This window comes from Panthera onca, chromosome D1, assembly GCF_046562875.1.
Source record: "Panthera onca isolate mPanOnc1 chromosome D1, mPanOnc1 haplotype 2, whole genome shotgun sequence".
Lineage (NCBI taxonomy): Eukaryota > Metazoa > Chordata > Mammalia > Carnivora > Felidae > Panthera > Panthera onca.
Window position 1 is genome coordinate 93,423,987 of NC_138348.1, and position 23,878 is coordinate 93,447,864.

The window sequence follows — 23,878 nt, forward strand, 5'->3', positions numbered from 1 at the left end:
TCATATGACTAAAGCAGACAATAAGTGTGATGACTTCAAAGGAGGGAGAGATCTCATCACAGTCCATACTGTAGTAGTTGAAAGATCTATCTAGACTTGGCATTCATGAAAGCATTCACTTCTGAGCCAGATGCTGTATTCACACTTCAGCCAGTTAATCTGATGCACTGCAAAACTCATTCTCAAGTCCCATATTTTTGGGTGTTCTCCAAAAATTTGCCTCTTGAGAGTTGGCTTTATGTCTTTGAAACAGATGTGTACTTCTAGCTCTGCCTCGAGATGAAATGCAAGGTGATTGTATGACCTAAAAAGCTTGTGTTTGCTGGATCAGTACTGGTTGCTCATCAGACAAATTTAAAAGTGGTAGGGAGTCTTCTGCCTAGCAACCAAAATGATCAGTGTTTTAGGGGTATTGCTTAGATTTATTCATTAGTAATTGTTATAATCTTTAGAACAAAATTCATGCTTTAGCAGACAAATTACATATTGACCTTTCGTTTTAGCCCTCAAGCCTTGTCATTTGTTTGTGAGAGCCAGTGAGGTAAAGATGGCTTGAAGCCAGCAGATAACCTGTGTCCCTGTGTAGCATTTTAATAGACTCCACCCACCTCTGAGGATTTCTCTCTGGTGTTTGCAGACAAGACGTTCCCTCTGTACTGTCATTGAAAGATTTCCGAGAAATATGGTATACCACTCAAATCGTTTGCAAGAAAGATTGGGTCAGATTTGTTTGCTTCCATTTTTTACATATTCTGTTTCTGTTGTTCCCATGCCACTGTCATCCAGAGGCTTGTGTGTTCCAGAACGCTTGCCTGCTTGTGAGTCTGATAGAGGCTTGATGTGTATCTTAAAGGAATAGACCATCTTGGACTACCGACCATACACTTACAGTCTTTCAGTTTAGGAGGTGAGGGTCTAACAAGCACATGTTAAAACTTTGGATGAATAGTCTTCTGAGTTTATTTCTTGGCATTTGGGGAAATCTAGTGAAGAGTGGAATGAAGTTATTATGGATCCTTCAATAAGATGATACGTAAAAAGAAAAAAGAATTTAGAAAGCACATAGTACAAACAGTGCTGTGTAATAAAACTTTCTGTGATGATGGACATGTTCTATATCTAACACAGTTCATTGTGATAGCTACCAGTCACTTGTGGCTGTTGAGACCTTGGAATGTGGCTAGTGTGCCCGAGGAACTGAATTTTAAATTGTGTTTCATTTTAATTAATTTAATTTTAAATTATAAATGCCACATGTGGCTAGTGGCTACCATATTGAACAGTGCAGGTAAAAAGTTGTTATTTGGAGTATTAAAGAAGTCTATTTTACGAAACAGTTTTCTTAGCTACATACTCAAACCTTTAGGGGAAGCTCAAAGTTCCTTTTTTTTTGCCCTCCCTGTCTCTTTACCCCAGAGTAGGAGGAACCTTGATACAAGTAAAGAAAAATGGTCGTCCACCCTACTAGGGAGGAAGAGCTTTTAGTGCACAGAATAAAGTCTTATAATCTCAGTTAGCTAGGGCAAACAGTGTCATCTTCTTGATTTTCTAGGACAATGCTGTCTGATAGAACTTTATGTGATATATGTGTCCTGTTGTCTGCACTGTCCATCAGCCACTGAGCAATAGCCACTAGCCACAGGTGGTTATTGAACACTTGAACTATGGCTAGTGTGACGGTGTGAAACTGAATTTTTAATTTTCTTTAATTTTAATTTAAATGGTCATATATATGTAGCCAGTGGCTACTGTATTGGCCAGAACAGCTTTGGAATAATGATATTCAAACTTTGTTTTTGTGCTCCCAAAAGACTTTTTGTACTCTCTTGAACATTTTAAAATGGACATTAAAGTTTTTTTGTTATAGGTGAAAGTTTACAGGATGTTAATAGGATATAGGAAATATTAAATCTAGTATGAGATGAATAAAATGAGCATTGACTGTAAAATGTACTCAGTAATGTACTATGAATCTGAAAAATCCACGCAACATTCGTATCTGTAGATTTTATCAAATGTATCTTGAGAATGTTGATGATCAGACAATATTCCACTTAACATTTAAAGAAAACCAATATCCCTAACCTATATTGCTTTGGTTATTCTAAATTCAGGGGCCAAGCTTTACACGTAAGAAATACATGCCAGCTGGAAATGCCAGGAATCCCTAAGGTTTTATGATGCCTTGATTAATCATGAAAGAGTAGGAATACCCCAGTGGGAGGCCACTGCTTTAGAACTCTGAGCATCTTTCTGATATCTTTCTTGGCAGCCGTAGCGGGACTGGACCCTTGAATTCCACTGTCCTTAGGAAGCAGGAGAAAGATGTGGAGCTTAACTCTTGGCTAAAGTGCAAGAATCTGTGGGAGGATTTGGAGATCTTACCCATTCCCTTTCATCAGACCCAGCTGACAGATTTCATCACAGGGTTTCTCCAAATACTAAAGTCTGAAATAGGGACTGACTTTTTTATTATTATTATTATTATTCACCACAAATATTTGAGTGCCTTGTGCAGTAGGTCCTAGAGATGCTGCAGTGTACCATTTACCGTCAGAGTGTCCACCTTCCAGTGAAAGAGTCAGACTACAAAAGCGCCACTTACAGGGTTGTGAGCAAGGTCTGTGTGACACGTTGACATTAAGCTCATGGTGCTTGAGGCATACACAGGAAAGGCGCGTCATCATAGGCTTTCAGGAGGTGGATCCTGAAGGTAGAGTGCACTGAACTGAGTGGAAGAGGGTAGTTAGAGATGAGCACTTGGGGTAAAAGACCAGAGGCAGCATAACCTAGAACAGTGTAAACTGCCAGTATAGTAAAATATATTTTGTTCAAGAATCTTAAACTGGAAACATCCAAATACCGCATTTGTTCCAGAAAATTTATAAGTGACTATTTTTTCCCCCTTCCCTTCCCCCATGGTCTTCTAAGTTTCTCAAGATCCACATATGAGTGAAAACATATGATATCTGTCTTCCTCTGACTGACTTATTTCACTCAAAGAAGATTTATAAGTGGTAAGCTGTTTAAAAAGTCATCCCTTCTGGGGCACCTGGGTGGCTCAGTTGTTTAAGCGTCCCACTCTTGACCTCAGCTCAGGTCTTGATCTCAGCGTCTTGAGTTCAAGCTTCGTGTTGGGCTCCATACTGGTCATGAGCCTACTTAAAAAAAAAAAAAAAAAAAAATTAAATTAATTAAATAAAAAAGTCATGCCTTTCAACTGAATAACAGTTTGCTATAGTGCATGGCATTTGGTGAAGGTATGACTTAGAATCTACAAATGACTCGTTAGTGGTGTCTTAAAGAACCAAGAAAGGGTGGAGCAGATAGTTTTGAAATAACAGTATGGTGGGCATACCAATTCTAGACAATTTATATGTTTTGATAGATAACCTTTTTATAGTGTTAGATTGTAGTTGTGCAGGTATCTATTACATATCTCATTCTTATATACTGGAATAAAAAACCAAAGCAATGCATCTTTTGAACATATAGTAAGAAGAAATATATTTTACCCTGTGGCCTAATAGTCACGTAATATATATGTTTAACTGAAACATTTCCACAAAATAATAATGATTGTAGCCAACACTTCTGTAACATTTACTATGTGCCATGCACTGTTCTAGGTGCTTTGCAAATATTCACTTATTTAATCCGCAAAATGACATGCTACTTAACTATGTGCAGTGCCCTCTGGTATGTTCTATTATATTCGAGCACAGCTAATCTGGCTCTAGAACCACCAGGTCATATGTCCTCTCGAGTATCATAAGTATACAGCACACGAACACACCCAACACATTGCCTGTACCTGGTAGGCTCTTTCTCTAGTCTCCTCCCTACAGGTACGTAGTCCTCCTCCACCACCACCACCACCACACCTCCTCTACCCCAGTACCTGGCAGCATTGCCTCCCCTTTTCACAACCACCCCCTCCTGGTACCTCTCATCCTTCCCTGCCCCAGCCACACACTCATTTGTCTCCAGAAGTTCCCTCACCTAAAACTGGTGCAAAGAAAACCTGGGCGGATGGGGGTGCCCGCTCCCACTGGTATTGGGCAGCTGGCTTACTCCTGGGGGACTGGCAGCTCAGGGTCACGTTGGTCCCCACACGGGCCACACCCAGGAGACGGCAGGACGGAGGAGCTGGAGGAACTGGAGCAGGGAGACAGGTTAAAAATTCAATCCCCAGGAACCAACAGACCCCCACCTCCACCACCTCCTACACTCCCCGCCTCCCTCTTCTGTCACTCCATCTGCCCTCCTCCAACCTTTACAGGCAGCCTTTTGGGAGAGACCTGCCTGACCTCCCTGGGGGCTGGGGCGGTATTGCAAAGTGTGTGCTTCACACTTACCCAGCACACTGAGTTCTAAAGTTTTGCTGCTGTGGCTCCTATTTATGCCTCGATGGTCTTGCACATTCACAGAGCAGCGGGAGGACCCAGAGTCTTTCTCCAGGAGGCCCTGCAGCCTCAGCGACACGTTGTGGGAGGGCATGGAGTAGACCAGGGATACCCCAGGTTTGCTTGTCGTGGTCCTGCTGATGTACGCCAACACCTGGTGTGGGGTACGACGCCTCCCGGTTATCACATGTATGCACTGTGCCCGCGGGCTCAGCCAATCCCGTCCCCCACACTGGCAGTCTTCAAGTGCTCCTCCCCTGCACCCATCCCCTCGAACCTGTACCAGCTCCCCATTCACCCTGTTCTCCCTAGCCACCCTCACTGGCCCTGGGTCCTCTTTACCACGACGCTTCTTGATCCCCTGTGCCTTGTCTCTTTATCTCCCACTTGGGGTGTTTAGAAAGGTGGTCACAACCTACTAAAATTGATTTCCCAACTCATCCCACTTGTGGGCTATAACCTGCAGTTAGATAAAAGAAAATTAGAAGATACTGAGGTGACATCGGCTTTTTTTTTTTTTCCAATCATTGTGCTCTTTTAGATTTAAGGCATCAAAACTTCAGAAGCATTAATTTGGAACAGGTCATGTCCCCAATAGTCTGGTGAAATGTTTTATGTGATGTAGTTCTAGGTAGCTGGAGCCTGAGGTTAGAGGGAAGAGGGTGAAAGGAGGTGGGAAGTGATCAGAAATGAGACTGGAGACATACATAAGAGGTGAGATGAGGTACTAGGGGGTTTAGACTTGACCCTAGACTTAGTCATCAAAGAGCTGTAAGCTGGGAAGTGGACATAGTCTTAGGTCCTAGGACTGGCTGTAATGTGGAAAATGAATTGGCAAGGGTAAGATGGGAAGGACAAAGATCACTCAGAGGCTTCTTGCAGTAAGCTAGACAAGAGGTACAATAAAACAGTGGCCATGAAAACAGAAGACAATAGATTTCAGATATACTAAAATCAGCAGGGCTGTTTAGGAATCTGAAAATTTTATGGGGTTTGTTAAATCTTCTACCAGCTTACACAGGATTCTTTGTTGTAGTCCTCAAAGATCATCACAGTGCTTCATTGCCTGAATTTTTAGAGTTGGTTCTAGAACCTAGTGAAATCCAACTAAAATACCATTTTGGCACAGCTCTGTTACCTCTAAGATGTACTCTAGACTCTTGGATTCTAATCTCCCTAAACTTCAGAAGTGATGATCCTGCCTTCTTTTTTCCCCTCTTTTTTTCTAACATTACCAGAGGGCAAGAACTAAAATTCACATCTCCAATTTCAGATATTGATTGTCATACAGGCACTCGGAAGTTGCTCATACTGCTAGGCTGAGGTAGAAGAGCAGTTTTCCCCCCTCTTGGAAGGTTGTATCTATGTAATGTTTAAAAAAGGCTTAAAAATGGCAGAAAGAATGTCTTGAGTTTCAAAAACAGACCAGGACCACAAAGAGCTTTAACTTTTAAACAGTTGATTGTTGGGACTGCTTTGATTATTGGGTACTCTTTAATCCTGGTTTGGGGCTGGGGAGCGGTTCATGCAGTGTGTTCTTCTCTGCCTGCTGTTGACCATTGCAGAAACAGCATTCAGTATTCAGGATGAATGCTTAACAAATCTGGGCCTAGTATGCATATGTTGCAAATATCTGGAGTTTGTAAACTATGCGGAGTCTTCCCCCTACTGTTCCAAATCATTGGAAAATGTCTGCGAATGGAAAAAGGCATGTATTTAAATCTGTTTTAATTCTTACCTGTTGTAGTTGAGAGAGTCCTTGAGAGCCAATGGAAATGCTTACTTTTTTTTTCTTGGCACTAATCAAGTGAGTGTTCTCTTGTCACTTAGTGGGAAGTGTTGTTATTCCTTAGTATAAAATACAAACCTGTGTTTATTCTCAGACATTTTAGGAATAACAGCCATCAGTTTATTTTTATATATGTGCTCTTGGCTGTATTCATAAATTACATATTTTGAGCTACCAAATACTATTTCAGTCAATATAAATTGATACAATAGAATGGAAGTTATTTACTTAGATACGTCTTCTAGTTGCCTTTTCTCAGCCTATGTAAGACTATTTTGTTGTAATAGCCTGAATTTTTGAAACTCACAGTATTATTGTCGCTCTACTATCTACCTTCAGATTTCATTTATTCAAATAAGTCAATTATGTTTGTAATTGGTATTAATAAAACCAGAATAAAGTTCGTATCTATCAAAAACTGCTTTTATTATTATTATTTTAAATTTGCAGATACTTTCTCTAAATGGGAAGAGCTGGTTTATGATTTAGAAAGAAGAGTGTGATAGGTCAAAAAGTACCTCAACCTTACGTTTAATCTCTCAACTGCCATATAAAATCTTAAGGAATTTTCTTTCATTCATTCATTCATTCATTCGTTTAGCAAAAACCCACTGAGCTGCTTCTGCGTGCTGGCCATTGATGTAGGTACTGGAAATACATCAGTGAACAAAATTGAAATAAACTCCTGCCTTCAAAGAGCTTACATTCTGGTAGAAACCAATATGATATTTAAAATATGCAATTCAAAACAATTAGCACAATAGAAAGAAATTGCCTCAAATACGATATTACTAGATATCAGCCTTGTTGACCTTAGAACATTAGAGCTCTTATTCATTATATGTTACTTTTGCCTTTACCAAATGTTACCATTTGCCTTTACTTTCTTAAGAATGATTTACATGACTTTATATCTTTTTATTGTGGTATGTCCAGTTGTCACTGGGGTTTGCCCCATCAAGCAGCAAAGTGCAACATTGTTAATAGTCATTCAGTCATTAGATTATGAGCACCCCTATTCAGTCTTCTGTATAACCAGGTAATGTCCCTTCTCTTTTGCAAATTAGAAGACATGGTTAATAGTTGGATTTTGAGGGATCAGATTGTACCTGTTTTAGAACAGTATAAAATATTTTTTCCTTTATATAAGTAATGTAAACCACATTATAAAATTAAGAGGAAAAATCAAGGGAGAAATTTTAACTTTATAGCAGAACTAACATATCTATGAAACCCTAATTTTCAAGAAGTGGTGGTCAATCCGATTTTACTTCCAGTAAATTTCCATGCACCAAAAAAGGAATGAGAGGTCTACATGTTTTTTGTTCCATTGAACTCCAGGAAAATATATGAGCCATTCATACTTCACTGTTTGTCTACCTACAGCTTCTTGTAAGCAGGCTGCCCAGTGAGTGAGGCATGTTCCTATGGTTAGTTAAGATTCCTTGTTTCCCCTTTGGTTTATATGTCAGTGTTAGTCACCATATTCTTGCCAGGACTACAAACCTTTGAAAATGGTTAGATAATTAGCTTTTATAAAGAAAGAGGAAATAAGAGCAAAAGGTTGAAGAAGTTATGCTAGTATAGCCAGGTGTTTCTGAAACTTGAATAATCTAAAGCATGTTTATACAACAATGTTACTTGATGTGTAACAAACCTAAATCTAGGTGTAAACTTGTTATTTGTAGCTCTCGTGTGTTATCAAACAAAAATAACTGTAAAATACTTTTATGTACTAATAAAACTAAAATTCAGAAAATCAAGCTAGCATTCCTTTAACACTAGATGATGTGGTGTAACTGAAACTTGTTTTCCAAACGAGATTCTGATACTGACTGCTACAGTTTGTTATTCCTACCATGTGCTTTGTGATAAAACTTTGGGGTTACCTTTCCCTACTTGAACTAACCTTTATTTATAAGTGGTCTCCATGTGGTGTGACTATTATTTTTGTAACAATCAAAATGACTAACATTTATTGAGTATAAGCTCTTAGGCACTGTTTTAAGTGCTCTGTTTGTATTTTTTCATTGAACACTCACAGCAAATCTGTGATGGAGGTACTGTTATTAACCCCACCTAACAGATGGAGAAATTGAGGCACAATGAGATTAATTTGTATAATGTCACAAAGCCAGCAGGTGGTATATTGCCCCTTTATGAACCGTCAACCCACCTTTGAAAAATGTTGACAATTGAAGTAAGATTTTGGCAACAGTGTGATTATAAACGGTCCAATGCAATAGCCAAAACAGAGCAGTACAGATGGATGTTATGCTCATACATGTTACTTCTCACAGTAGGAAAACACAGGTTTTAAAAATTCTTGCAGATAATTCATGGTGTCCTAAGGTTATAAACACGTGAAAAACGTTTGATTTGGAACTCCCAAGGAAGAGTTGACAACAGGCATCAAAACATTTAGAATAGGCTTTTATTGTCAAAGACTCAGTTCACTCAAATCTTTATATAAATGATGGCATTTATTGAACTACCGACTCCTCTTGAAGTAAGTTTGAATTACAGAAGGAATTTGCAAAGTAGAAGTACTTTTTTCTGCAGTAAAAGGTTAAGGATGTGGCTTACCAAAAGGAGGCCATAGAGCGTCCATTACCTATGCCTAAGTGTTCTTAGAGATGACAAAGAGGAGATGGGTTGTTTAGAATATATAATGTAAACGTACGAAAAAAGCATATGCATATGAAGAAAGCTAAAAATAGAAAATGAGAGATCAGAGGGTGCAGTGAGTAACCCAGGTAAATATAGTTACATCCGCTAAATATTAAAATGAGCTGTGAACTTCCTGGCAACTATGGCAAAAAGGTAAACAAAGTGACTTTCTAGACTTTTCAATGTCTACTGAAGAGAGGAACACCAGGTCCTAGTTTTGAAACCTAAATTTACATTAAAGAAGTTCTGTTAGTGACTTTGGATAATAAGCTCTTACCTTTCCCTTAGCTCTCTATTCAGTTAAATAGAAATGCATCACATATCTTCCACATACATGTGATATAGTCCCCAGACCCCTCCTCCAGGAATGAGACACCCAGCCCCTTCCCCAGCTGCCTGGAGCAACGATTGGTGACAGCTTCCAGTTGAATTCCTTCGCCCAAGGGAGCTGTCTCCCCCAAGGTAAGGCTCCCTCTCCAGGGAAGCCTGAATCCAGTGACTGGTCCGTGCTGAAATCCAAAGGAACAGTTTCCTTGCCCCAGTTCAGGACAAATCTGAAGGTTCATCCAGTTTCCACACCTCACTTTGGGTTAGCTGAGGCCTTTGCTGCAACTGTGTCTTCAACCAACGTCTTCATCCGCCCAACCCTGTTCCGGTCAGTTTCACAGGTATTCGTTCCCAAGAGCCCTCCCCAGTAAGCCTGCTGCACAGACTCCTCAGTCTGTTTCCTGGGACTCTCTCTTTTAGCATTAAAGTAAAAATTAGGAATAATAAATATAAACTGCTTAAGTCTCAACACACAGTAAGTAGGCACTGAGAAAATGGTAGTTATGGTTTTTGCCTTCATTGCACAGGACATTGAGCCACATATGGAAAATGTTTCATTTTTGTAGACAGTACATTTTTCATATGGCTATTGCTTTTAGCAGTCCTCATAAAGGTAAGAGTAAAATATAAAAATGTTACCAAATGAGCTGTGAAAAGTATTATGATTGCCTGAATTTCTAACAACTTTCTAAATATGTTCAGGTTGCCTACAGACAGATGTATACACTTAAAACATGCTTATTTTCAGGTTTTTCATAGAGTATTTGTCAGCATATGAATATTTGTTCTTTTCATGCATTTATGATCTGTAGTTTACAGCATGTAAAATGCAAAAACAAAAAAACAAAAAAAACCCCAAAACAAAACCACTTTTTGAAGTAGAGTTGACCCTGAACAACATAGGTGTTAGGGACACTGATGCCCTGTTCAGTCAAAAATCTGGATATAACTTCTGACTCCCCAGAAACTTAACTACTAATAGCCTGCTGTTGATTAGAAGACTTACTGATAACATGAGCAGTGGATTAACGTGTTTTGTATGTTACATCTATTCTATACTGTATTCTTACAACAGAATACTCCAGAGGAAAGAAATTGTTATTAAGATGATCATAAGGAGGAGAAAATACATTTGCAGTAATATATTTATTGAAAAAAAACCTTGTAGTTCAAATCCATGCTGTTCAAGGGTCAACTTTAAGTCAACATTTACCTTTTTAAAAAACACCTGACTGAGTCTTGACCCAGATTCAGGCGAGACTAATATTTGTACCCAGATACCTTGATGGAGGATTTCTAATAACCTTACTTTTTAGATGATTTTATCTAGATGTCACAGCCAAATACGTAAAAATTACTAATGGAAGGAATTTGTATTATAGATTATTTTTTCATTATAGATGGTAGTTTTTAGTAAAAAAAAAAAAAAAAAAAGACTACAAAACTTTCATGAAAGGAATAAAGTGACCTGTTTTGGAGGGGGTGGGGTAACTGCTCTGCACCATTTCCCTTTTAAACACAGGTCTTACCACCAGTAGAAAGTACCTTTGTGTTTGGGAAGCAATGTGATGTAATGGTAAAGCTGTGTGAGATGTTATTGTAATGTGTATGCATGCATGTGTAGTTCTTAAATTTTAGACATAGTTGATTATGGACCAGTTAGTGTGCAATTCAGGGTGTTTGTGTGGGAGGCCTTTAAAGGTGAATGATTCTCCCCTGCTGTCCTAGAAATACTGTAGATAATACTCAAATATGGTTTTTTTCCCTCACATATTAGTAAAAGTTAACATTTTAAATAAATATCATCTGAATACCACTTTGAGATGGTGCCCGGGGTGTGAAGTAAACAAAATCTAACAGAAACGCTAATATAGCAACTTCAGAGGTGATGTAGGAGGTCAGATGAAAACAACTTATCTAATCCAGGATAATTCTTTACCAGACAACTGGTTCCCACCCAACCCCTGCCCCACTAGATGGGAAGGAGGTTGTAGGCAAATAGAGGTATCTGACTGTCTTTGATGACTGTAATGTATCTGTTGCTGCTTATGTCTGAAATAGTTAAGTAGTTCACTAAAGCCCTAATGTTGTTACCCGTCTTCATGCCTGGAAGGATTCTTGTATCCCAAAGAAGTCCTTAAACAGGACTATGCTTACTAGGTATGGCTTTTATGATATTACTGCCAATAGGAGATATGATTTACCTACAGCATAGGGTTAAAAACTTTATGATCATATGAATATAGTTCCTTGAGCAATGGAAGGTGTTTGTTTTTGACAATTAGTATTGTCCTCCTGGAGGGTTTTTTTTTCTGTTCATAATCTGAATGGACAAGACCCTCACCAGCTAGCATGGAGGAACCTAGAAAACTTGGAGGAGTCGATCCTCACTGAGAATCAAAATTTCCTGAATTATTTGTTCCACACAAGAATCTCTCCCCGATGAAGACAGTACTGACCAGTTGTAGACAAAAAAGTGAGTCGTACATAGCCAGATTCGGAATGCAGTGCAAGTCGATAGCATTCAATCCTGGACAGTTCCCCACAGAGACTGGGGCTCCAGAGAGGTAAGATCTTTTGGTTTCTGGTGGTCGTTCTGTTTGACCCTCTCAGAATCTAGGAAACAATTGAGTCTTTTTCCTTTTCTATCTTTGACAGAACTCTGTATCCTTGAATATATTACTTATTCAATGTGTAAGGCATAAGAAATCATAAAATTTGGACAGAGCAACAGAGGTCTGTGTGGCAGGAGACCCCTCTCCCACCACCGAGAAAAATTTTAAAAACAAGAATGGTAGATCTTTTTACAATAACCTGGCCCTCTGCAGTTATTCCCTTTGTCACAAAGGGAATTTGCTTTGCTAATTTGAGCTGTATCTATGCTTCATACCATTTTCTGCTCCTGTTTTTTTCAAGTAGGAGCCTTACGTACCTTAGATTTATCGATTCTATAAATATAATCTACCATGTGGTTAAACAGTGAGTTTCTTGATTTTCTTTGGTAAGAAAAAAAATTTATCTTCTTGCTAATGATTTGCAATATTAAAATTACCTTAATTCATTTACTTAATAAATGTATATTGAACCTTTACGTGATAGGCACTCTTCTGGGCTCAGAGAAACCGAGAACTAGGCAGACGTACCTAGTTCCTACCTCATAGAGTTGATGATCTAGTAGAATAGTTCTCTTAGGAAGCATTCACATTATATGAGTGGCATTTGGTAATTTTTGTTTGTTTGTTTGTTTTCCAAATCCCCTTTGAAGAAATACTTGTCTTGGGGCCTTGGCTCCTCATTTGTTAAGTGAAAACTCTGTGATCTCTGAGGCTCTTTTCCATTCAAAACATCCATAATATTTTGGAAGTTTGGAACTTGGTTTGCTATTAGAGCCTTGGGCAGCTCCACCCACCCCCTGTCAATCAGTAGATTATATAAAAGAGATATTTGGCAAGGATAGTGTCATAGACAGATAGGCATTATATCAGGTGTTGCAGGAAAGTCAAATGAGTTAAGGACAAAGTTTGAGGGTCATTCTTCTCAGTAATTAAGAAATCGCTGACCATGATATGAATGGTTTCGGCAGAATAATAGATCAGACTGAGTCCCATTGGGTTAAGGATTGAATTAGTGTAGACATTGCCTATTCCTTTCAGACCCTTTGGTCTTTAGGCAGTATTAAAATGGGAAGATGCAAAAGCTTAGCCATCGTGACTACTAAGGAAAGTAGTCAAGGCTTCCTTTCCTATGCTTGTTCCAAGATACGTGAATTTCCTTTAGGTAATTTATGTAGCATCTGTATTGATAAGTGTATCAGATAATGAATGGTCAAGTATTATGTGATTCAATTGGGACAGATAATCAGCATAATTTATGAATCATTTAATATTGCTTAGTTTCCACTTCAGAAAAAGATTTCTTCCCTAGCAGGTGGGGAAAAAAAAAAAAAAAAAAACTCCTATATTTTTGTGAAGAGTAAATTGATATCCCTGTGTGTTCTTACTGCTAGGAATTGTTTCTTTCAAAAAGCATGGGAATTTGACTAATTGGCCTCTTAAAGAAGATATTAATGCTGCTTTATCTAAATGAGCAGAATATGGAGCAAACTGGATAAATTTTACTTAAACTGGTTGTCCCAATCTTTATAATCTCTTGTCAAACCTAATGCACAAATTAAGTCTACCTTATTTTAGGGCTTCTGACTAATACCTGTTATATTCTTTTATGGAAGAAACAACCACATGGTATAGAGCAGTTTTTAACCCGAGGTTCTGGTATGGGCTCTTCAGAGTCCGTGTTCTTGAAATTGTATGGAACAGTTTTGTATGTGTGTTTTTTTCTGGGGATGGATCCATGACCCAAAAAAGAAAAGAACTTCTATTCTGGAGAGGAAAAGGAAAAGGAATATTTAAGAATAAAAAGCTTTCTCACTTGCCAAACCTCCCCTGTAGCGCTAAGAACTGGGGGAGTGTGATGCAAGGGCTATATTTTTGGTTTGAGTTTTGTTTTGTTAGGGTTTAGGGTTGGCTGGTTTTAAAGGATTAAGTGATTGGCAAATCAGTTTGCCAGATTTTGATGTATAGAAAACAGGTAGTAAATAGGTAGTAAAACTTCTGCTGGCCCCAGATAGATTTTGCCTTACGTGACTTCCTAATCATTAGTTCTAGCTCGGTGTAATATACATCTCTATGTAGGAATTTATGCTGTATTCATAATACCCCTCTTACTGTGTGCAGAAATGTGTTTATTTATTCTCCTACTTGGAGTTTTATTTTATTTTATTTTCTACCTTTTGTGCTCACAGTAAGAAACTAAAACTAATTAAAGACATATTGAGTCTCCAAAAGATATTGAAATAAATTCAATGGGTTTTTTGTTGTTGTTGTTGTTGTTGTTGTTGCCTCATTAAGAGCAACTAGTTGTAACAGTTACAATAAAGCGGTAACTTTAAAGGAAGAAGATTAATGTATTTCACAAAGACTTTTGCTTTAAAAATCCACATCTGCTAAGGCTGAGGTATTGTTTTTAATTCTTTTATAAACAGCTAGTCATTGGAGATTTGCCCCCAGTGTAATTTCCTCTATCTCTTGTGAAATATGATATGTGATTCTTAAGACTCTGACTGCAAATAAGTATATTCTTTATGGAATCATTTGGGTTAAAAAAAAAAAAGCTAAAATTTATCATATTTAGTTTGCAGAGGGTTAAGATCATCTATGTAATCCATTTCTAGTGTGGCCAGTTTGACAACTACATTTGAAAATCTGTTTCACTGCTTGTTTTTTCTTATAACATTGTTTCCTGCTGTTATAACTAAGCTATCCTGCCCTGCGGTTTGACTTTTTCATCTGACATCTTAGGCTGATCGTGCCAGTGTTTTCTGGACAACACATTTATGTAGCTATTATGCTACACATTTCCATTCCTCCTTATTATAGACCCTGTTCCACCTGTAGTCAGTTCTGTTAGAACAGTGGTTTTGTCACGGTGATTATGTTTCAATTGGATGAAATGGGGCAAATTTTGAGAAAACGAGCCAGTAGCAGAATTGGTTGGCATATGCCCATATGATTTATTTAGTTGGCTTCCTGCTTTGCCATACCAGGGAAAAATTCAATTCCTCCCACTTCCTGAAAGTCAAAGGAGGGATTGAAGGACACTGAAGCGAAAGAAACCTTATTTTTACCCCCAAAGTAGCTTATATAATGTCAGGAAGGGCTTTGACGAAACCACTGGCCCTACTTATAGATCTTATTTTCCAAGCCTTTCATTATTTTATTTGCCCTTTTCTGAACTCTACAATTTCCCTCTCTTGTAGCTGGTTCGATGCCCAGAACTGAATGCTGTGCTCCAGCTGTGGCCTCACCGGTGCTGAATAGAGAGGAAGAGCCACCTTCATAGCTTACATGTGATTCCTCTGCTTATACAACCCAATACTGGATTTACTTACTTTGGCAAGATAGCTGCATTGTGCACTGTATTTAATGTTACATGTACTGTAACCCTGGGTCTTTCTCTGCATTGCTGCCGTTAAACCCCCAATCCTGCCAATCTAAAACTCCTACCTTTGTTTACCTGCCCCCTCCCCCGCAGACCTCCCCCCCACATTCATCCGCAATGAATGTCATCTTTATTCTCTCATTTCCTTTCCCTCCAATCTTAAACTTTGGCAGAACTTTCCCTCCGTCTATAAATTATCAGTTGTCAGCCATCTTGTTTTCCTCCCTGCTTTGGTAATGGGACATCTTTTAAGCCTTGTCTCTGGTTCTTTTCCTGTTGTGGTGATTAAACACTTGGCATTTCTTCCAAATCAAAGACCTACGAACTCTTCTGATTTGACCACCTGATCAAGTTGTTACCTACCCTTTAGTTCTTTCTAGATTCTCTTGACTCCTCCTGACCTCTATCCCTCTGACTTCCTTCAAGAATACAGTATTACCTCACTGCTCTTCCCCAGGGAGGAGACTGTAATATTGATTTACCATGGAAACTTCTAGCAATAAGGAAAGTGTTATTCTTCCTAATTGTGAATAGGCTGGTCTTTTAATAATTTTGAGCAAATTCTTCCCCCCCCCCAACTTCCCCCAAAATCTTAACTTTTAAAAGAAAATGCTAGAGGTTAAATTACCATACATTTCTAAGATGAGTGAGGTAAAGAAAGAAGGAAGGGGAGTAAGGTATTTGTGTTGGGTAGGAAACGGCCCTCCAAGAAAGCTAAACTTGAGGTTCTTGTTGGGTTTGGTGTGGCTGTCTGAAGTGGGAGGTGAGGCTTTGCTTTTCCTAGAGTTTGGAGCATTATCGTAACCTCAGATTTAGAGTAGATTTTTAAGTTGGCTTATTTAGGACTGTTGACACAGACACGCAGTCTTTTAATTGCGTGATTTGGTTCATCGTTCGGGGTGTAGGAAGTGTGACCTTTCTTGATTGGAAGGCCTCCATAGGTTCCTTTTATCTGTTTCTAAAGTCCCTGCAGCTTCACTGAGTTCAGTGTCTCCCACAGCGGTGGTCTTGCTCAGGTTTGAGTTCTCCCTTTCGTTTTCTATCTTAGTTGATGTGTCCTATTCAAACAGCCTCTCCTTGGATCCATGGATCCTTTGCTGAACCCAGAAGGTACCTCTTATGTGTATTTTATGTCTTGAGAGTGTTAAAATCAATTTGGAAGTCTTTTTAACATTATTCCAATATATCAAATTCCTATCGTATGGATTTAGGAATTACCAAGCATTTTTCCTCCAGACCCCTAAGAGATATTTTTCATATCAACACATGACACTATTAAAGTGTATCACAAAAGTACACTACAAGGAAAGAGGTGGCAAGATCTCATAGCCTTTTTTGATGAAATATAAAATACATCATCTGACTGTTCTTCTGTATCTAAAACCATTAGATATTGCTATTCACAATTACATAAGCCAAGTGAAATTTTAAGCTCAATTTGGTGGTTTCAAAGAAACCTGTCGTTTCCCACCATGTACATTGTCAAAAGATTGGTGGCTTTGCTTAAGATGCCCGCGTCACGACATTCCTTCAAAGGAACGTAAGTTTATTCCTTGACTTCTGAAATGACCCCCAGTGACAGAGGCGACTGGACTCTTGTGTGCTGCGTGCACTTCTCGAGGCAGCCAGAAAGTAGTGAGCAGTGACATCTCCATTTATGGCCTTGGCAGGGTGAAAGGGACACGGCCGGGACTCTCCATGTACGGTCCTTGGAGGAGTCGAAAAGAGCAGTTGGGGTGTTCTTGGAGGCAGAAACTAGACATTGTAAGATAAAAATAAGTTGGCAGGAGATGTTTGCAATTCAAATTCCAATCCCTGCAAGGAGGGCAGAGGGCACTGGGAAAGGGGAGTATATAGAAAATTAAATGAGATCTGTTGCTGGCATTTGTCTCCTTCCATTGGAAAAGTTACCCTGTGACGCATTCCCCAAGTTCATTTCTGACTTTTTTCTAGAAAGTTTTGTGTTATGTAGTTGTGACAATCTTTTACAAAGAGAAAGAGGGGACACTTTTAATCAGAAACCTTGGCTCTTTAAGGCATCATTTGAGGCACCAGAGATCTCAAGAAAGGGAGAAAGGCAGATGCTTATGCAGGGGGTAGACTGGCCGGTTTTGGGACAGGGTGACTAATCACCACTCTGTGTATGTCTGAGGAAGATCATCCTATGTGCCATGCTTTTATTACTGCTTTTGCCCATCTGGATTCCTGGCCTCAAGGGACAGATCTGCAAAGTATTTGACAGAGTGTCTTGTCATTTGTCACCTGTGATTTAAAGATACTGAACTTTCGTGGAGGCTCTGTAAAGATTATGAAGAGTTGTTTTAGTTTGGTGGGAATATGTGATATATTGGTATGGAAAGTAATCTCACATTTAGGAGAAACGTACAGTCTGACTAATGCATATAAATTAAGTCTGAAGTGAACCAATTTTGCACAGTTGAGTCAGAAGGTATATGAGAGCCACAAGGGAAAAGGGGTCTTGTCTTTCAAGAAAATTCTGAGAGAAATTCAGTAAAGTAGAAGGGAGATTAGAAGGAGCAGAAAGAGCAGAGATGGGATAGAGACTGGATGTCAGTAAACTAAATTTGGATGCTGGGACTAAGTCCTTGGTTTATCTTTTGAAATACCATGTAAGACAGAGTAAAAGATGCCAATAATTAAGGAAACTGGGCTAATGATCAGAAACAAGTATGTGTTGGAAGACCATGAAGAAAATGGTTTGTGCAAGACATTAAAATGATCCAGGTTTTCCCTGTGGACTTGCATAGTGATTTTTATTTGCTGCGTAGCATAAGGCAGAAAAAGGAGTGCAATGGTATCCCTCCACCTCACTTTCCCCCCCAGGAAAGGAGATTATTGGTTTGTTTCCTGGCAGTCTGAGTTGGTAGAATAGATTAGAACTGGCTAATCTTTCGATGTAGGAATTAGCACATTGTTTCTTGATAGTTGATGTTTGAGACTGGGGCTCTGTAGCATAATTATTTGACCTCTTTTAAATTTAGCAATTTCCCTAAAGACCGAGTAATTTAGTAAGGACTGTGGACTTTGAGGGTAGTATGTTTTACTAGCTGATTCACTTAGGCGATTGTTTTTACCCTGATTTCCTTCTGAAGAGTAGGGAAGGTTATATTCTTCGCCTGGGAAATTCTTCTTTCTGTCCCCCCTTCCCTCACTTTTTCCAAATTCTGGGCACAATAGCAGCTCTTTCTCTTCTGTGGCAGGTGTGCATCCTATTGGCTGGCTGGTATTTCTTGTTTTCTTTTTCTTTTTTTTTTTCCTACTTCTTCTTTTTAAATGGGGGTGGGGGTATAAAAATATGTGTTATGGGGTACATGCAATAATGTTGTAATGTTTCTTGTTGTTTAATGGATGATTAATTGCAAAATAATTGTTTGAATTATAACATGTTTGAGTAAATGCTAAATTAGTTTTTTTTCTAATATAATAATGAATTTGAAATCTAGCATTCCTGTAACAATGTGTCTGTGTTTGTCTGTCTGTGTCTGTCTAATAGTAATTAATATCTGTGGTCCGTACCTGGAAGAGGAAGTACAGCTTTAAAGGAATAACAAAAGACTTTGTGTCTTAGACCCTTCGCAGGTGTTACAGTCGGGTGAAAGAACATGGTGTTGGGAAAAGAAAGAGCAGTTACACATTTGAACAGTTGGAACAGGTGTTTGGTCAGGGAGGATGGGATGCTCAGCCCTGCCAGCCTGTACTTATTAACAGTAGTGGCTTGTACCAGGAGCTGGAGTCAGATGGCAGCACTATGGAGGAGTATTCACAGGAGGACTGGGGAAACCACAGTCAGGATCTCCATGGCTATCCAACAGATCAGGAATTGGGTAAGAAAGCCAATATATATGATACTTAACGTGTGTGTGTGTGTATGTGTGTGTGTGTGCACGCACGCCCCTTTATATGTGTATTTGTACTTAGTAGTTCAGTTCCTTCTGTCAGCACAAGGCACACAGCCAGCCCATTTGGGGCAATCTGGACATTGTTGGTTTAGCCCTCAATTGCCAGCTAGTGCCTGGTGTTAGCCATTTGGATTTGCGGACCAGCAAAAGTCCTAAAGACCCACAATTCCTAATCAGTGACAGGTAGAAGAATCCTATATGCCATTTCAAATATCCTACACCTTCTTGTTCTAAGATAGCTGCCAAGAAGGTTAACTCTTGGCTCAAAACTGCTGTAGACATGACTTTCTTTTCCTTGCTTTATTCCAAATACTTTTTATTTTCTGTTTGTGATTTGGAAAAGGTCCCCACCCACACTTTAGTCTGAACAAAAAAAAAAAAAAAAAAAAAAGAAGAAGAAGAAGAAGAAGAAGAGAAGCCTCTGTTTATGTTGAAAAGAGATGATATTTGAATTTTATCAGTGATCATACTCCTTCAGAATTCATTAAGGATCCCATCTGAGCAGTGGCTGGAATGATTCAGACTTAGCATTAACAATGGAAAATAAAACTCCTGGCCATCAAATCTAAACGCAGGTGGCCTAATTAAGAGGGGATTCGTAGTTAGTTTTTGTTTCTTTTTGCAACAGACTCTCCAGTTTGGATTTTTATAATTTGGAAGTGCTAATCGGTTTCTGCTGCAGTCACTGGGCTTCAGTAGCAAGTTGTGTGATGCGTGTTCCCTTACAAGTAAATGTTTTCTCCCCAGTGAGCTACTCGGGCAAGCTCCAAAGAAGTATAAGCAGGATTGGCACTATGAACGTGCTTCCCTGGCTTAAGATAAAAGTCCACAGGCATTGTTTTACAGAATTCCTGATGATAGAGAAATGCTAATGCAAAAGAAAAAGGATTAAATGCTAACATTTCTTTCAAATGCGATTTCTTTTTAAATCTCTCAAATATTGGAAGACAGGGAGAGAAGAAACTCTTAAACTGTAAAACTAATGCCATGTAAAAGAGAGACTTAAGGACTGGAAGAGTAAAAAGGGCAGATACCAAGTGATCACTACCTTTTAATTTCCAAACAGTAGTAAGGTCTAAATTACTTTGGCATTCTGTAACTCTGGTTTTGCCGTGGAGAATTAAGTCACCCAAACCTTTGGGAAAAAATAAAATAAAATAACATGCAGAGTATATTGATTCTGATATTGGGAGAATAGTTGCTGTGTAAAACCTACATAGAAAACCTAAATAGAAGAGAATTATTTTTCATTCTTGTTCCTTCAAAAATCATGTTTGCAGTGAAATTAAGCTTTAAGCTCCTAGCTAGAAATCCCACTGGTGACCTTGAAGAATTTTATACTTGTAGAGCTGGTTTCTGATCTTGCATATAAATGTATGCATCTCATTATATAAGAGTTATATTTATAAATCTGGCATTGGACAGTGTTTGACACTAGAATTACGGTCTTGCGTTGGAAAGTATGGAACAGACAGTAAACACAATGACTTATGTACATAAATGTCTGCTACTTAGAAAAATATAATCTCTTTCAAAAACCTTGCTTTTCAGATGAAATACCTGTCACAAAGAGAACATTAAAAATAAAACAAGAGTCTTCTGAAGAAGCACAGTAAGTAGATGCTTCTTTCTATAAAGTGTATTTACCTAAATGTAATGACCATTGGGAAGATGCAGAAAGTCATGGTTGTCGTTAGACTTGTGGTGGAAATTGTAGGCATGCCACTGAGGAAGCACGTGTGGTCATTGTTTCACATCTTCTTAGCTTAAGTTTGCCAGTGGTTAACCAAAAACACCGAGAATTTTGTGCGCGACACAAAGAAATAAATGTATTACACAAAAATAAGTGTGTTTGTGGTGTTTGCCTGTACGTGAATGTGGATGTATGGATGTCCAGTTGTGGTACCGAGATGATCCATGGGGCCCTGAGTTTATCTGGGTTTAGGTGAGAGGACAGGAGGGCCAGAGGGACACTTACATTATGATACCACACTGTAAGAATCAAAAAGCAAGCTCTTAGACAGCCTTTTTATACATCTGGAAAAGAAAGCAGTTGCTGGAGGAAAGATTAACCTGGGCCAGGGCCCTTCACCTGGTCTCCACCCTAAGTTCAGCACTATCTCTTCTGTAAGGATATCACAGCTCTCTGAATTTCAGTGATACTATATTTGTGGTTCTTTTATTTGTTTGTTTGTTTGTTTGTTTGTTTGTTTTTAAGAGAGAGACTGTGAGTGGGGTAGGGGCAGGGAGAAGAGTGGGGGACAGAGGATCCAAAGCAGGCTCTGTAGTGACAGCAGCGAGCCCAACGTGGGGTTTGAACTCATGAACCAGGAGATCATGATGCTTAACCACCTGAGCCACCCAGGCGCCCGTTTGTGGTTATTTTGAATAGCTTTAAGTAAATCCCTGATTATATCTATGAAATATATTAAAAGATAAATTTAGTGGAAAAGTGGAGGGACACCATTTTTTTTTTTAAGCCTGGTCATCACCCATTTTTTCTTCTGTACTTCATTCCATACATTCGATCTTGATGTTTGAGGGATGGTGGAGAAAGGGGGAACAGGCAAGACAGAAAGAGGTGTGATAGGCAACAAGCAATATAAAAAGGAAACTGATGTTTTCATTTACCAAACCACCACCACCACCACCCTTTGCAAACGCTCCTGCCTTTTTCAGAGCATCTGTGGGACCAAAGAATTCCCAATATCAGCTGCTTCCATGACTGGGGAGATGGTGAAAGTTTAGGGATCAAGAATTGTTCCTTAAAATTGTAACCACTCCCCACTCCTTAAAAAAGAAGTTTATGGCTCAAGTCAGTAAGTTTGAAGCCGTCTCTCGTTGGGAAGTAGGTCTGTTTTCAAATTGTGACATCGGGAATGTCCCAAAGAAAGGTTAACTTTGATGAGTATTTTTAAAAATGCATTATTACAAGTCCATATCTTCAGACCCCTATTCTCCAAAAAGGCCATTCTCTCCCCTTCATTAAAATGTCCCATCTCTCCCTTTCACCCAGGGGAGACCCAGTTGATGTAACTGGAGATGAAGTGAAACTTCACAGAATTGGTGTCACTATGTTCAAACCATCTGCACTTTTCTTGTGGTTGGAACTTCAGAAATCAGGAAGTATAATAGACAGTTCTCTGGAACCACTTAAGTACCTGGGTCTCGTTTTCACTGTGCTCTGTAGTTTTGCAAATGTGATGAGTCTTAAGCCCAGGGACCTTCAGGCTGAGGCAAGAAACTGAGCAGGGCAAGAAACTGACAGGCTATGTAGAAATAGACAGTTTTGCTGCCTCTTCTCGAGGTTTTGGCTCACAGGGGAAAAAATATTAGATTGATTCCTAGTAGGCCATTTATTTTCCAGTACAAGTTTCCCCAGAACTGTTTCTTATTGATGATTTAGGGCAATGACAGTGCTGAATAAAATAACTTCATTTGGGCTTTGGATTATGTTTTTCCTCTAAGTATAGGTGGGATTAGCCTGAGCCTGCTGACATAGCCTATAGTTAAAATATTCCATGCTTCATCCATAAAGAAGAGTCACCTAATCTGCTCATTCAGTACACATTTATTTGTCAAGTGCCTCCTTTATGTCAGGCATTGGGACACGTCAGTGAGCAGAATAGATGAAAATCTCTGCCCTCCCTCCCAACTCCTTAGCCTGTCCTTGAGGTCAGTGTCACATTTCAAAAGAGGACAAGGAAGGATGTGGCTGTGAAAGATAGCTTTTTTTGAAAGCGTTGACCCATGCAGAAACATGGTTCTATATCTTCACCTCACAAGCACCAAGCTAAATGTGAGAGAAGTGATCACTGAGTGCCTTTGTGTTCTCTGAGAAGAACAGTCCCCACTAATGCAGTGGTTTCATCAAGGTGGCCACGCTGATACTTGGAACTTCCATGACAAACTCAAGAGCGGCCGATAAGTCCAGGGCAGTCTTTGGCTCCAAGAAGCAGCTGATAACCAAATATTGGCATTTTGTCATCTTGCAAAGAAAGCCAAAGAGAGTACGGGCACAGACTGAGAATGGCTGTGTGGAAGATTCCCCATTTTGTTCCAAAAGCTCTTCCCCTCAAAGATACAAGAATTGAATAGGAAGCTTTCAAGTATCTGTCTCCTTCCGAGAAGCCATTAGCAACCAATGTACATCCTCTTCTCTTGCCTGTTGGATTGTACATAAGGATGGTAGTTGAGTATTTTCGTAGTTTAAACCTATAACCGGTGTAGACTGTGATAGTTGGTTGCGAAGTTAATACAGAACAGACTTCAATCTTCCAATATCCGAGTTTTGCCATACCTGAGAAACAAACTTGTAATTACGTATCCTCATTATAGTACATGAATTATTGAAGCAGCAGTTACAATTATAGGAGTTAAGCAGCATGTGAAACAAGAACGTCCCAGCATTTTCTGCCTTACTCCTTAACTATCCAAATCAAAATTGAAATTGTCTCTGGGGCGCCTGGGTGGCTCAGTCGGTTAAGCGGCCGACTTCAGCTCAGGTCACGATCTCGCGGTCCGTGAGTTCGAGCCCCGCGTCGGGCTCTGGGCTGATGGCTCAGAGCCTGGAGCCTGCTTCCGATTCTGTGTCTCCCTCTCTCTCTGCCCCTCTCCCATTCATGCTCTGTCTCTCTCTGTCCCAAAAATAAATAAACGTTAAAAAAAAAAAAATTTATAAAAAAAAAAAAATTGAAATTGTCTCTATGCTTTTGTTCCCTGTTAGAAAGTATTTTGTTAAAAAAATTTTTTTTAACATTTTTATTTAC

The 23,878-nt window shown here is 39.1% G+C and overlaps 1 protein-coding gene across 6 annotated transcripts in view; it reads left to right on the forward strand.

Annotated features, from left to right (window-relative positions):
• MSANTD2 (Myb/SANT DNA binding domain containing 2) overlaps positions 1-23,878 on the forward strand; it is a 31,350-nt gene that overhangs the window by 4,446 nt on the left and 3,026 nt on the right. Inside the window, exons 1-3 of one of the 6 annotated variants that reach the window (XM_060605101.3) lie at positions 6,653-15,097; positions 18,935-19,034; positions 20,661-20,721. In XM_060605101.3, coding sequence (XP_060461084.2) covers positions 18,959-19,034; positions 20,661-20,721 — 137 coding nt within the window. In that variant the 5' untranslated portion in view covers positions 6,653-15,097; positions 18,935-18,958. Of the gene's footprint in view, positions 1-6,652; positions 19,035-20,660; positions 20,722-23,878 lie in introns of those variants that run through there. The other 5 variants (XM_078432900.2, XM_078432902.2, XM_078432904.1 and 2 more) reach the window with 5 other exon arrangements.